The sequence below is a fragment of the Desmodus rotundus genome, chromosome 10, assembly GCF_022682495.2.
Source record: "Desmodus rotundus isolate HL8 chromosome 10, HLdesRot8A.1, whole genome shotgun sequence".
Lineage (NCBI taxonomy): Eukaryota > Metazoa > Chordata > Mammalia > Chiroptera > Phyllostomidae > Desmodus > Desmodus rotundus.
This window is the reverse complement of record NC_071396.1, coordinates 6,857,090-6,871,412: the sequence shown is the minus strand read 5'-3', so window position 1 is coordinate 6,871,412 and position 14,323 is coordinate 6,857,090. Positions and strand designations below refer to the sequence as shown.

Sequence of the window (14,323 nt, the reverse complement as noted above, 5' to 3'; positions counted from 1 at the left end):
GTAACAATGTGGTGGACAATTTTGTCTTTCATAATCTCCCATATCTCTTAAAAATCAGGCGTTCGTTGTTGCTAATATTTGAAAATATCTTTACAACTAGTTAACCAGAAGATTTCATCAGTCAAATGAGAAATTCTTCCCTGACAGTGTGTATCTTTATATAACAGGTTTAGGACATTTTTAAATTGGGTAATAAGATACTAGCAGTTCAGTGATGGCATTTACATGTTAAAATTTTCTCCTTCAAAATGTATTTATGAGCAACAGTCATGCCCAGCATGGAAGTAAATCTTTTGATCACAGATTCTCCAATTATTGACTGAACATGAGGGCTTGCTATGTAACCCAGCTAGTGTTAGACAACAAAAGGAAGGTTCTTCTAATGTTCATAGCAGGTCTAGGTAGTGAGGCAGATGACTGAGCCTGTAACCAAAGCTCCCCCCGTATTCGAGCATCTTTTCCTCAGTTTTGTAATGTATGCCTGTGGATCTGCATGTACTATTGCCTTTCGAGACAACAAATATTCACAGAGTTAGAAGACAATAAAATACATTTAATGCTAAATCTTTACTAAACAGAGTTTAGTCCTTCCCTGATGCAAAAAGCACTTTATAATTTTATAGTTCCACATCCTCCTTATGGTGAATGCCAGGGCTCATATTGGCTCAGAGTGGAAAGGATGGGGAACAAAGATGTGTTAATGGAATCTCAGTTGTGAAGTGAATTTGTGTTCACCCATACACATCTCTTTATTTTAAGTCATATATGATTTTTTCCATTCTTATTTCTCCTAGACTCCCCCCTTCCACCCTGCTCTGAATATATACATCACTCCCTTGCATTTCCTTAACAGAAATACAATTGCAGGCCTTCTCTAGGTGAAAACCATGATGAAGTGATTTTTTAGCCAGTTCTGAAAGTGCCTAAACTTGACAACAATTGGATTTTATGACAACCTCTGCTTTTATGTCCCTGGCCTACTTTTTATATCAGCATTTTCTTTTACCCCAAATATGAACAATCTCATATCTCTGCATTAGCGGAAAACAAATCCCTTTACCAGGAATACATTTTAATAGAGAAGACCATGCATAGTTCAAATCACTAGTGCCTTACCATCTTTACAATATTCAATTACTCACCAAGAACCAAAGCTTTTTTTTTTTTTTTTCCTTCAGTGGGTTGTGTTCCTAGGGGTTGGGGAAGAATTAGTATTATGGAACTAAACCAGATTAAGGGGGAATGTGAATTAGATTTGGTAACAGATGGTGCTGTGGAAATTAAAGGTTCTTTGCGAATGGAAGCGACAGCAGCTTGTTCTCTCTGTCTCTCCTGTTCGTGAACTTGATAGACGGGTATAAATCACCACAGAGCTGTCTTGACAGCCAATTTCGAGAATTTGATCTGGTTAAAGACGCGGCTTTCCTGCTCCACTCACGGAAACCTGCTTCCCTTTTATTGTCACGCAGCACCTTGTCATACTCAGAAGAGCAGAGTCACCTGCCTCCCCTTAATGAATATTGGTCCTAATTACAGTTTTAGCTTTTGGGTTTTAACTTCTTGCTTATTCCGCCTCAATTTTTGTAAGATCTCCGAGGAAGGTTTCCTTCTCTCCACTCATGCCTACGCTTTTCTGTTTCTGAAGATGCTTTTCATGGTCAGAAGTTGCTGTCAGGGGTGCTCTGAGAATCCTAATTACCCAAAGCATCATTTTAGGGAGAAGGGCTTTCATGGGCTATAGTAAAATTATCAAACAGAAAAAAAAATTTTTTTTTAAAGGTATTGGAAGTAGTTACCAAAAATAGCAAGGATTTCAACAAAATTGCCCAAGACAGTGAGGGGCAACACTTTGGGGGTTAATAAGGACTGTGGAAATACCGGCTCCATCAACTAAAATAAGCCCCGCCTGGTAGACAGACGTGACCACAGTGTGGCAGGACCGGTGTGTGTCTGTTGTGCTCGTGATGATTTAAGAAATCAGAGTTTAAACACAGAGATTCTAAGGGAGAGGCTGGAACAAATTGCCTGGGCCCGTTGTGTGCAGGCCCTCGGGTCTGAGAGCCTCAGGACGCAAGGGCTGAGGTCTCCTCTGTACGCATCCACGTGGCATTTGGGCTCACGGCGCACCAAGGAAAAGGAAATAGAAAAGAGGGAAAAATCACTCCAGAAATGAAGAGAAGCTTCTGTGAGCCAGCCACTAACAGTTGGTGGAAATGAGGCCTCCTACTGGCACTCAAATCAAATGTAACAACTCCCGGCTCCCCACTGCTCGCTGACAGCATGGTGTCACACACAGGGACAAACATTCACTTAAACACTGATTGCAGGGAATTGCCCTTTCCGCCGACGCCTCCCACCAGAAACACGTAATGAGCAGAGAGAGAACCGCTTCCAGGAAAAACCAAGAGGCCTGCTCGGTTGTCCGTTTGGAGGCCACTGGGGAGGATTCCTCTGCTCCACGTGGTTGCCGCAGGCTCACTGTTGTGTGGCAAGTTGTTTCTGTGATCGTTCCTTCTCATGCAGCGCACCCCGAGACACACATTTATGCAGACACACATATATGCAGACACACATGCACAGACATGCAGACACACACATGCATGTACACAGTGAGTCGGATATGTACAGACGCACAAACACACATGTGTCCCCCCATATACACATATATACAGACACACACAGACACACTCATATACATGGATACATGCACACACACACATACAGGCACACAGACACACTCACATACACAGATACATACACGTATACACAGACATACACATACAGACACACTCATATACACAGATACACACACATGTACGCATACACATGCAGACACACTCATATACACAGATACAGACACACACATACACACACACATACATACACACTCATATACACAGATACATACATACATATATACACAGACATTTACATACAGACACACAGAGACACACAAATACACAGACACATGCAGACACAGGCACACACCGTCGCGGCCCTGAGTGGCTGCTGAGTGCTGCAGCCCCTGCAGAAATGGGAATCGGTGGGGGGTGCAGTCCAGTGCCACAGCCCCTGCTCTCTGGTCTCATCTAAATCACAGGCCGGTGGGGTCTTCACTTGAATAAAATAGTTTTTTAAAACGGCGGAAGTGCCTTTAGAAAGCGTGGTGGCGAATCCCCTCACTGTACAAGTGAGGAAGACGTGGGGGGGAATGACTAGTCTCAGGCCCCCCAGCGCAGGATCCGAATCTGGCCCTCACGTCTGCCGCCCTGTCCAGGGCCGTTCAGTGGGCAGGGTCCTGGGAAAGGGGGAGAAAAGACAAGTGAGCTGAGGGAACTCAGGGGCAGGGCCTCTTTCTTCTTTGGTCAGTTTTTCAGAATCACAAAGAAGATATAGAAATCTTTCTCTGCATGTTTGTTTTGGGGCCTTTGAATGAGAAACATCAAGCAACTCTTTTTGGTACTCCAGGCCCGGCCATTGGCTTTGCTGGATGCTGTCTCACTGCTGAGTAATCCGTTTTACAAAACCTGGTCAGCCACAGGGCAAATCTGTTGTCATTTCGGGGGCTCGAATTAACTGTGTGTGTGTATGTTTCGTTGTTTTCCCTGGCCTGCAGATAGAGGCCTGTGTGTTTAAGCTTCACCTTCCCGTCAAGCAGCTAGCTCACTGAAATGTTTAAAAAAAGAGAGATCAGAGGAAGAAGTCTTCGGATGCATAATTAGCTGATTTCCCTTCCTCCTTGCCTCCCTCACTCCTGCTTCCACTGAACAACACAATACCTGATATTGAGAGAATATAATTGTAACCTCTGCCGATTCTCCCAGACCAGCTGCACTTGCATCCAGATGTTAACTAGTGCAGACTAAGCTATTAAGTCAAAAGTATAAATATAGTTTCACTGCTGTCCAACGGGGGAAGGTGTGGTTTGTTCTCTCTGGCGGTGTTGTGAATCGCTCTTGACTACAGAGATGTCCCCATGTGCTGGAAGCCATCCTTATTTCCACAACGATTCCTTCTCAGTGTTTCGATTTTCTCACCACTGCACCTCACCCCTTTTCAGGGTGTGTGTTTGAGTTCCACTCCAGTGAACTGGCCAGTCTCGATCGAGGCTGCCAGCTTATTGGTTGGTCGTTGTAATTGCTTTTGCAAAACATTTTCGTAACGAGTAAAGGGTGACGTTGACACTGCGATCTCCATAGCTTCACGTCAACCCCTGACGGCATTCTTGTAGCACAGATTAGGAAGGGGGGATGCAGGCAGGCTGAGCTTTCACTGACCTGAACTTGATTTGCGAACTCCATCACTGGAGAGTGTGTGTAACGCATCTATACTCCATTGTAATTTGTGAAGATCAGCACGCAGACTCTCTGTGAGTTGGATGCCTGTTTCTGTCTCCTCCGGCGAGATGATGTGGGAAGGTCTTCATTTAGCTGTCAGTCCCCTCCTATCGTGTTGGCTTTTCTCCTTCGGTGGGCTCCTTTGACTGCTTGGAAATGGAATTGTCTGAACACAAGCAAACTTTATTGATCCATATTTCTGTTTGAAAGACCAGAGATTTGTAGAAGTCGGAGATTATTTCTTTTCCCTGGAAAGCTTACTACAGGGGAGGTCTGCTCACGGCACAGTAAATCTCGGGGACCGAATAAATGTTGCCCTCAGCATATATTGTATGCTTCCTTTCGGTGATTTATCTTATGTGGCTTTTCACCCCCCGCTACCCTTCCTTTCTAGCAGTGACCCCCACCTCGTGCCCAGGGCTGTTTGACCCCACCCTGGGGACAGTAACTACCTGGCTGACTGACACCTAGGTACTTACTCCCTAGGTGGATTGACGTAGGGTATACTATTCCTAAGCCCTTCTGGTCTTAGGCTTTTGGTCCCAGGAGAGGAGCTGGGTAAGGAAAGGAGTATTCTTAGGGCTCAGCGAGAGGGTGCTTGCTTTATATCTGTGGCACATCTGAGTGTCTGACTAGGCATTTCTTGACTTTCTCTGTTAACATCCCTCGGTGTCATGCAGTTGGGCATCTGTGAGGATATAGTTAATTAAGTTGCATTAGGGCAAATATACACACTTGTTAAAACAGTTAATTTGCCTCAATAATATTGATTACATGGCAGAAGTTTGCTTAAACTAAGTGGTATTTTCCCCCTACTGTTACAGTCCTTGAATGCAATCTGTATAATAGCTAATAGCCATCATCAGTTAAATATCATGTTAGTTATAAGTAATGTCATAAGAATTGATTTGAACTTGGCAGTGGAGGAGAGCTCTCCCTTTAAAGCTGATGTAGATGATTAGCAGGAGTTTTAAGCAGAATCATGGTGCATATAAACTGTGTATATTTTATAGACTTATAGCTACTCTATATTATATGAGTGCCCATTATAGTAAAGAAAAGCTCAGACAGTTAATTATGCAAAACATCATGTATGCAATTACCCAGCATTATTATGCATTTAATAGTTTTATTGATCTGGTGGCAGCTCACTTACTGTATTTAGAGCTATAAACAAGGGATGCCACCCTCAGATTGAAATGGGTCCAAGAAAACAAGCTGAGGATAAATTACACTATGAAGCACCTGGCCTCAGGTCGAACCCTTACTATAGACACCATCGACCATTATAATGTACAATGACACATCCCAATATCCCCAGGCCATGTTTTTTCCCCCGTTAATAAAGGTTTTTCAACAAGGAAGCATCAGAAATCCCCTGGCCATACAAATGTAAGCAAACATGGTTCTGTAACTCTAAAGTAACCTGGGTCACTTAACAAGTCCATCAGCAGTGGCCTTGGTACATAGGACTTAGTAAAATGTCTCTAAGGCACTTGCTAAGACATACACACCCCCAGTCTTGATAGGTTGCATGCTTTTATTAGTGAATTCCTCTTGCTGTCTTTCTGGGCTTTTATGGCTGGAAACGAATATCCCCCATTTCCCTTCCTTTGTTTTAGACATAGTGGAAGGGCAGAACCATAGGCTTCCATAGGTCTCTCTGTCACACTGAACGGCCCAGTATCGTGGTCTGCCTGAAACTGACAGGGTCCCAGGACACGGGATTTTAGTGACTAAACCAGAACAGTTGACCAACCTAAGGTCACAACAAAATTGATGAAGAAAAAAGTCATTGGCCTCGAGAACCCTAAAAGCAGATGGGGTCTAGGAGAGATCCTTCCTGGCCATGGTTTAGTCATTAGGTATGAAGTTATACAGGGTGGGGCAAGAAGAGGTTTACAGTTGTTTGTATGAAAAATAATATAGTAACTAATAAATAGTCATGCAAGAATATACTCAGTGTTTTGCGTACTCACAACTGTAAACCTCCTCTTGCCCCACCCTGTATTCAGGGGCACTTTCTTTTTAATGACCGGCCAGAAAGGGCTTGCCAGTCTGTTGTTGATTTGTCCAAATTTTCCTTTTTTTGGTGTAGTGCACAGTCTTTCACGGAATTGGGAAAGCGCTCGGCTTGGATAGAAGCTCTGATTTGTCATTTTAGGGAGCTGGCCCCTTGTCCCCACACTGCTTAGCTACCTCTACCTCCTGTCAGCAACTCAGGCACCAGCCTGGCAGGGACCTGTTTGCTTCCTCTTCTTGAGGGACTCAGTGAGAATGAGTCTTTGAGACAAAGTGCCCAAGTCGTTTTTTCAAAAACTCCACAAGCAGCATTGCCAGATCACGGCGCCCCTGTTCTGCAGAAATCTGTTTCAATAGATGGGCTTACTCAGTGCTTATTCAAAAAGGCCAAAAATGACACCCAAGTGTGTGTGCATCCAGGTACACACACGTTTTCATCTTCCTGGGCGTGTGGATCCGGATGTACAGTCCTTTCTTTACAATCAACGATCACCTTCCATTAGGTTAACCAGGCAGACCTTAAGATATTTCTTATGAAAAGAAAAAATCCTTTCTTTTCCTTCCCCAACTAAGCCAGTGTACCTTAATGCAATGATGATATGGTAGAGCCAACAGTTGTCAAAGCAGCGTATTACGGCGACGCCGTAATGACACCCTGTCTTCTGTAAAGTAGTCATGTTTTCTCAAATCACACGTTGCACAGTTGATTTCTGACATGACACTTCATTCGCTTGCTTTCCCTTTCTTTGGCATCACCGTCCTCTGACAATAGCAGCTGGGGCCCATTTTGTTCCTAAGTGATTCACATTTTGCCACTTTTGAGTGCAATTATTTGAAGCAGCGAGAAAAACACTCTTGTAGAGTAGCTGCTTGGAGCTGGAACTGTCGGGCTGCAGAGGAGCCGCCGGGGTCCTGGGCTCGGAAGCCTGGGCCACGGGGAGCTGCAGCGTTAGCGTTGGAGGTGTATTTCCAAAAGCATTAAAAGAAAAACAAAATAGCCTAGTCAAAGCTTGTTATTTTTTTGAACACAATTACTTAAATATTTTATATGGTGATTTCAGAAGGTCAAAGACTAGCCAATGCTCATAGATTCATTCTTACTCTCAATAGGTAAGTGATTAGGTATAGAATCTGAATACCTTTCTTTTTAGCCCTGAAATTCTATAATTTAGTGAGGGGGCTAAGGACTCTCTCCCTCTCCCCCACCCCCTTTCTCTTCTTGTATTTAAAAACGTCCATACACAATTTGGATGTAAACTGATAATGTGTTTGCAATTTGTAATGATGGGGACTTGCTTAGTCATCATCCACTGAGCCTGTTAAGGTGTGTGTTACTGATTTAAAATAAAAGTTTCAAAAACCCTTGCCCTGTGTTACAAGTAGGAAAAGCAAAGAACACTGTGCATACATGCTTCTTATGAGAATCTTAGGCACCATTTTTTTTTTTTTCAGTAGGAAACTAAAGTAGCAAATAAATTGGAGTTTGGCATGAAACTGAAAAGATAAAATACAGCTGTTTGTGAAGACCTTAGATTTTGACGAGTGGGATAATAATATATAAACCAGTGGAATATTGTGGTTATCCCAGCATTTAACTGTGAAAATATTGGCTATGCTTAAGTCTCTCCTGGGCACAAGTGGACGACCGTGGACATGAACACTTGTGGACGGATATTCATGGCCACTTACTCAAGATCACACACTTACCTGCATCTAGCTAGAATCCCAAAAGCAATTAGGCTGGCTTGATTATTATAATGTAAATTGAATATTACCTTGCAGATTATCTTGGACTCTTATTCTATCTTTCTCTCTGTACATGGAAACCTATATACACAATTAATTAACTTTCAAAAATTACATTTTTATGTAGTCCGGCAACCAAGAACTTTTATTTGCCTGATCCTTAGTATCTAACACCAAATATAAAACTTACCTTAGCTACCCATGGGCAAGGCTGGGCAACACAACCCTATGATGAAGCATGAAAGTCAGAATTATTTGAGACATATCTCAAACTGCTGAAAATGCTTTTTAAAGCACTGAAATTTCTCTGGTCTTGGGAAGGCTGTTGCTAAACCCCTCAAATATAGTTTCTTATACAGAAAGGAACACTTTTTTGACACAGTTATTTCCACCCCCAGTTGGTTTTCAGGGTGGCCACTCAGAGAAGGTTTTTGGAAAATCACAGCCTTGCTCCCTGGTGCTTCTCATCATTTCTCATAAAATGAAGTAAAACCAACTACACTAAGGCTTTAAAATAAATATTCCCCACAGTTTTCAGCATGTTATTTCTATTCGTAATTCTTAACTAAATTCAGATTTTTATTAATCCAATGTGACCGAAGATTTCTGCATTAACAGCACAATGTGGACCTGGGCTTATTCTCTTTGGCTGCAGATAAAGCCATCATCTTGAAAATGGCTCTTTCTGACAAAAAGGTGTTCTTTTGAAATAAAGTCTTATTCACTACATTCCTCTTAGAGTTAATGTGAATTTTAGTGCCTCTAATTTTAGATTGAAGTGAAGTCTAGAATAAAACCCACCAGCTGACAATTGAATTTATAGATAGTTGTGAATATTTCAGGCTTGAATAATAGAGCTATAGAATTTCAGAGAGAGAGAGAGGGAGAGAATTAAGACCCGCTGTAGTTTTAGGGTATAATGTAATGGTGTCTGGGAAGCATTCAGGGTAATGAGCTAAGTAGTCATTAGGAGACCGCTACGGTCTTCCAGGGATTCTGCTCAGGTGTCACCCGCACACTGGAGAGGGGTCTCCACAGGGACAGCCCTCAGCCAGCGGGGTGGCCCCTTGGTCCCCTTTCTGCTCATGGTTGAACTGTGGTTGGAACAGGTGTCCATATGTGACACTGCCCCCCTGCTTGCTGGGCCATTTTACAGAAATCAGTGAGTGTCTTTGAAATCTCTCTTGGTATCAAGACATGTCTGCACTGGACTTCAGAGTTAGACCTGAGTTCGAATCCCAGTTCTTCCTCTTTCTAGCTGTATGACTTTCAGGCACTGTTTCCTAAAATGTAATATACCTCCTTTAAAGGTTGTCTTGAGGATTAAACCTGGCAATATTTTGTAAAGTGCTCAGGTTAGTACCTGGCACTGAATAAGCACTTGATAAATGGTGACTTGGATAATCTTATTTTAATTGGGCAAAAGGTATTAATTAAGGAGGTTGTTCATTTCTGAAAAGAAACATGTGCAACTTAAAATAATTAAGATAATATAATAAAAGCAAGCTCACTAAGGCTTTAAAGTAAATCCAGTTTGTTCACATTCATTCACAGCTAAAGTGGCCAGACCTTGTGTAGGAGGAGACAGTGCCACTGTCCAAAGGCTTCCCTGACACCTTGAACGTCCTGAGTATCCTCGCATCCATCCAGGTTATTGCCAAGTTACAGACATTTGGGAGGGGACAGCTGGCTGGAGACTCCCAATTTTTCAGGCACTCTAACAACAGGCATTTGACACATACATGTGAAGTGACTCAGTACATAGCTGTTGTCTATATGGGAGGGTCATATCTGGCCTCGTTCCTTAAGCAAGTGTTCTGAAAATTTTAGAAGTCGATGAGTAAAAGTCTGGGAGAGAGAAAATTGGGGAAAGATTGACCATAGATGATACAAGAAGAGAGAGAAAGAAAAAAAGAGGGCGTGAAGAAAATATGGTACATATTTTGGGATGAAGATGCTCACGGCAGCTCTCCTCTGGATGTGGGGGAGGGAATTCAGAAATGGTGCCAGTTGCCAGATGTGGAAGAGTTAATTGTCATAGCCGTGAGAAATTCAGTGCCGGAGAAAGGAAGGGGGGACAACCATGTTTTAGTACCCTAATAACTTCTAACTCTAGTCTCAGATCATAATGTATGTGCGAGCGGTCCGGTAATTATAAGGTAATAAGTGAAGTGTGGTGGGTAAGTGCTCTAAATTAAAAGGGATTTGCAGGGCTGTTGTAAGTCAGCGCCGACCCGCTTTCTTTCAAACGTTGACTTGAGGAAAGTGCTTAGCCCCGAGTGCAGGCAGGGAGAGCGGGAGAGCGATCTATTAATTACAACGCTCATTAACGGTGACGGGGACAAGCCAGACACAGGAGGACAAGGCACCCTCGTTCAGGCTGGCGAGGGGGCGATGCTTTCTTTTGCTAGTTCTTGCTGAAAGGACAACATAGGTGGGGGAGGGCAAGATCTTCAGGGGGCTTTCTCCTTCCTGTTTGCTTTTCTCACGTCCGATGCTGCTGAACTTTAGAAAGCAGGACACGATGTCCAACGTGCAATAGACTGGTTGAGAAGCAGATTCTTGCTCTTGAGATGATCTTCTTGGAACAGTTAACATTTCTGATAGAAAGTCCCATCTTTTTCTTCATTTTAAAGTAACAGAACAGTGGAGGGAGGGGGATGTGGTAGAGAAGAGTGTAAGATTTGTGCAATGATAACGTATCACTAGGTTTATAGTGAAAGAGATCATTGCATCCATTTGGTTTCACTGTGATGACTCCCCCAAATTCCGGTGAGTGACTGAGATCCTGCAGGATTCCCACAAATCACCTTTCCATTCCAAAGCAATGATCTAAGTCCCTTTCTCAACAGTCACCTCTTCTCTCTGCAGTGTGCTCTTAGACGGTTCTTAAGAGACTGTGCTAAAAGGGGTTTTGCACTATGGCTAAGCAGAAAGAAAATAGGACCAATTATATCTTTTCATCTAATTACCTTTTCAGAAATGGGATCCCTAGGGTCCCCCACAAAGAAAGATAGGCAGTAGGTTTCTTTTAGGTAAAAGAGGTGGCCGTGATAGATGTTCGTGTTTGTTTTCAGAAGGTATCGTGTTCAGAGACCACAAGGTGGGGAGAAAAAGGGACCCTCCCAAATCTCATTTTTTTCTGGTACAGAATCTGGCCCCTTCTTACTTTGCTGAATAGAAAGTATCAGATTTATGGATGCGCAGGTATACTGTAGGCTCAAATGGCTTTTACTGGATTCGACTTTCCAACAGTGGCAAATGACAAACACACCCACCCACACACACACACAAACTTACTCATTCCATGATGCTGGTGATTGTTTCATAAGTTTTGTGGGCTCTGGGAAGTAATCCTTAGATACTGGCTAGAATTTTATATTGGTGTCTCTCTTCATTCCTCAATGTCTATGAAATAGAGCCCTTTAACTAAAGAAGCAAAGTGAGGGAGGGTGCATTCCCTATGTGTCTCAGGTCAGTAAAAGAGCCAATGATGCTTATGAAGGCATGCTGACCAACAGTAATTTCAAAGACAAACACTCATCCGTTTAGTCTTGAAAATAAAAGTTCGATTCTGCTCACGATAAAGTGATGGCAGACTCCGAAAGTGGACAGGAAAAGTAGAGTAAAAACAGAGATAATTTTAGACATGATGTGGACTTTGCAAGTCGCTCCTGCTCCATGGGTAAATTTAGAATCCAGAGGGTTGAGTGCGATATTGACGGTGGTTCTCCAAGAGAAACGTAAAAATAAAAGGGATGGGGCCCATTGGAGCCTTTGCTCGTGGCCGTCTGGGCACTTTTATGTAACCCTGTCACGCCCGTGTGTTGACCACCTTCTTGTACAACAGGAGATGTTGACTAGCGTGGATGATGGCAGCACTCTCAAAGGGCAGTGTCTTTAACATACGAAGTCTTCTGTTTGTTTTTTTCTCATTTCCTTCTTCCCTTTCACCCTCTCTATTTTGTTTTACCTTCTCTTTGTTTTTGCCTCTTTTGACCACTGTGTTTGACTCACTCTCCTTCTCTTTTTTCCTCCCCCTGTCTGTCTCTTCCTGAACTGCAGGCTTCTCTGCAGAATGTCCAACAAAGATCGACACATTGATTCCAGCTGTTCGTCCTTCATCAAGACGGAACCCTCCAGCCCGGCCTCCCTGACGGACAGCGTCAACCACCACAGCCCCGGTGGCTCCTCGGACGCGAGTGGGAGCTACAGTTCAACCATGAATGGCCACCAGAATGGACTTGACTCGCCACCTCTCTACCCTTCTGCGCCAATCCTAGGAGGGAGTGGGCCTGTCAGGAAACTGTATGATGACTGCTCCAGCACCATCGTTGAAGACCCCCAGACCAAGTGCGAATACATGCTCAACTCCATGCCCAAGAGACTGTGCCTGGTGTGTGGCGACATCGCTTCTGGGTACCACTACGGGGTAGCGTCCTGTGAAGCCTGCAAGGCGTTCTTCAAGAGGACGATTCAAGGTGAGTTTTGGATCTGGGATCCCTTACCCTCATCCAACTCCACCTGATGGTTGGTTGGTGGGTGGGTGGGTTTCCCTAGTTCTCAACCTTGTTAGTCAAGGGTGACTGTCTTAATTCTATCTTGAGGTCAAAATGGAAATAGATTAAAATTGATAGTGGGGCACTTGAATAACCTGTCCCAGGTATGCCCCCTATCCATTCTACTTTCAGCGTTAGGCTGGAAGGATGGAAACAAAGGATGATGGCCGTCCTTAGAGCAATGTAGGGCTGTAACGCTCCTGAACAGATGCATGCGGGCTTGCTCAGGCTTTGACCTCTTCTGTTATTCTTACAGATGCATGGGAACAATAAATACTTTAGAGCAGTGGTCTAACAGTGCCTCTCTGCGTGTGGTCCGTGGGTCACCTGGGAGTCTGGGAATTTGTTAGAAACGTGAACTCCCAGGCCTCATCCCAGGTCACCTCCCTCAGACTCTCTGGGGGTGGGCCCACCAGTTTGGGCTTGCCAAGCCCCCCGGGGTGATTCCTACCCAAGTAAGGGAGCCCCCTCTCTATTACCATGTTGCCACTGGTTTACTGACCACGGTCACCTCATGGTCTCTTGTTGGACACAGCTAACGTCAGTTTCATGACTTTCTGATGGGCCGGCTTTTAAAGTGCAAGCAAGATTGTTTGTGAAACTCTAACTCCTCGCGATATTTTATCCAAAGGTGATTCCGAAGCCCTTCCTGGGCACACAGAGTAATCAGTCCCCTTCCCTTCTTTGAAGAGTGTCTGGCAGGGCAGGTCTTCTCTGTCAGTCGCTACGGATGTTCTGGCGACTATCCTCAGTGGAATGGGTTGTACCACCTCCTGCTTTCTTTGATGTGTTCTGTTACGTAGCTTCCTGGACCTGTGGCTGATAAATACACCATTAAAGCGGTTACTTAGGATACATAGTTTTTCAAGACATCATAAAGCTTACATAATAGAGTGCATATTTAAACCTAACCTTTTCATAGTCTTTCATAGTTATAATATTTTAATAGCTGTATTTTCATATTTTCTGGATTATCATTGCTGTATTTTATTAGCATTTTCTTATAAAAATCCTTCTTTTATTTACTCTCATCTATAAGTTGAAGGCATTGCTACCTACCTCACATGATGCTTAAAATCCCATGTAAGTAAAAACAATGGTGGTCTAAATGCAAGGCTTCCCTTCACTTTGGGACATTGGAAAAAACTCTTCAGCCTGTTTACAAAGTTGCAAAACTTGGAATGAAAACTTGGGAATGAACTGACTGGTTCTTACCAGCCATTGTCAACAGTATTAGAATACTGAAGCTACAGAGTATCTACAGTTTAGATTGTTAGTAATTTCATTTTGTTGACTCGGTTTACATAGGGTCTCTCTACACAAACATAAGCAAATATTTTGGATAAATTAACAAATACTGTGTATACTGACATATGAAGAAGGTTCTTAATATGTAAAACACTCCTGTTTTCTCAACAAATACTTCCTGAGAATCTACTATGAGCCAGGCAGCTTGCTGGCTGGAGTTTTATGTTTTACTGTATTTTGCCGTGTATGATGCGCACGTTTTGCCCAAATTTTTGAGGGAAAAAATCAGGGTGTGCATTATACACGGCAAAATACCTTTTATTAAAGCTTTATTTCCTGAGACTGGTGGATTGAGGTGACTTCCTCACACAAATGTCTCCTGCCTTGAGGGGAACCCACATCATTTTCGGG

General features: G+C 43.3%; 1 protein-coding gene across 25 annotated transcripts in view; it reads left to right on the top strand.

Moving 5' to 3' along the window:
* ESRRG (estrogen related receptor gamma) overlaps nucleotides 1–14,323 on the top strand; it is a 506,557-nt gene that overhangs the window by 346,566 nt on the left and 145,668 nt on the right. For all 25 annotated transcript variants that reach the window (XM_053912604.2, XM_053912602.2, XM_053912606.2 and 22 more), the window contains one exon: nucleotides 12,171–12,586. In XM_053912604.2, coding sequence (XP_053768579.1) covers nucleotides 12,171–12,586 — 416 coding nt within the window. The remainder of the gene's footprint in view (nucleotides 1–12,170; nucleotides 12,587–14,323) is intronic.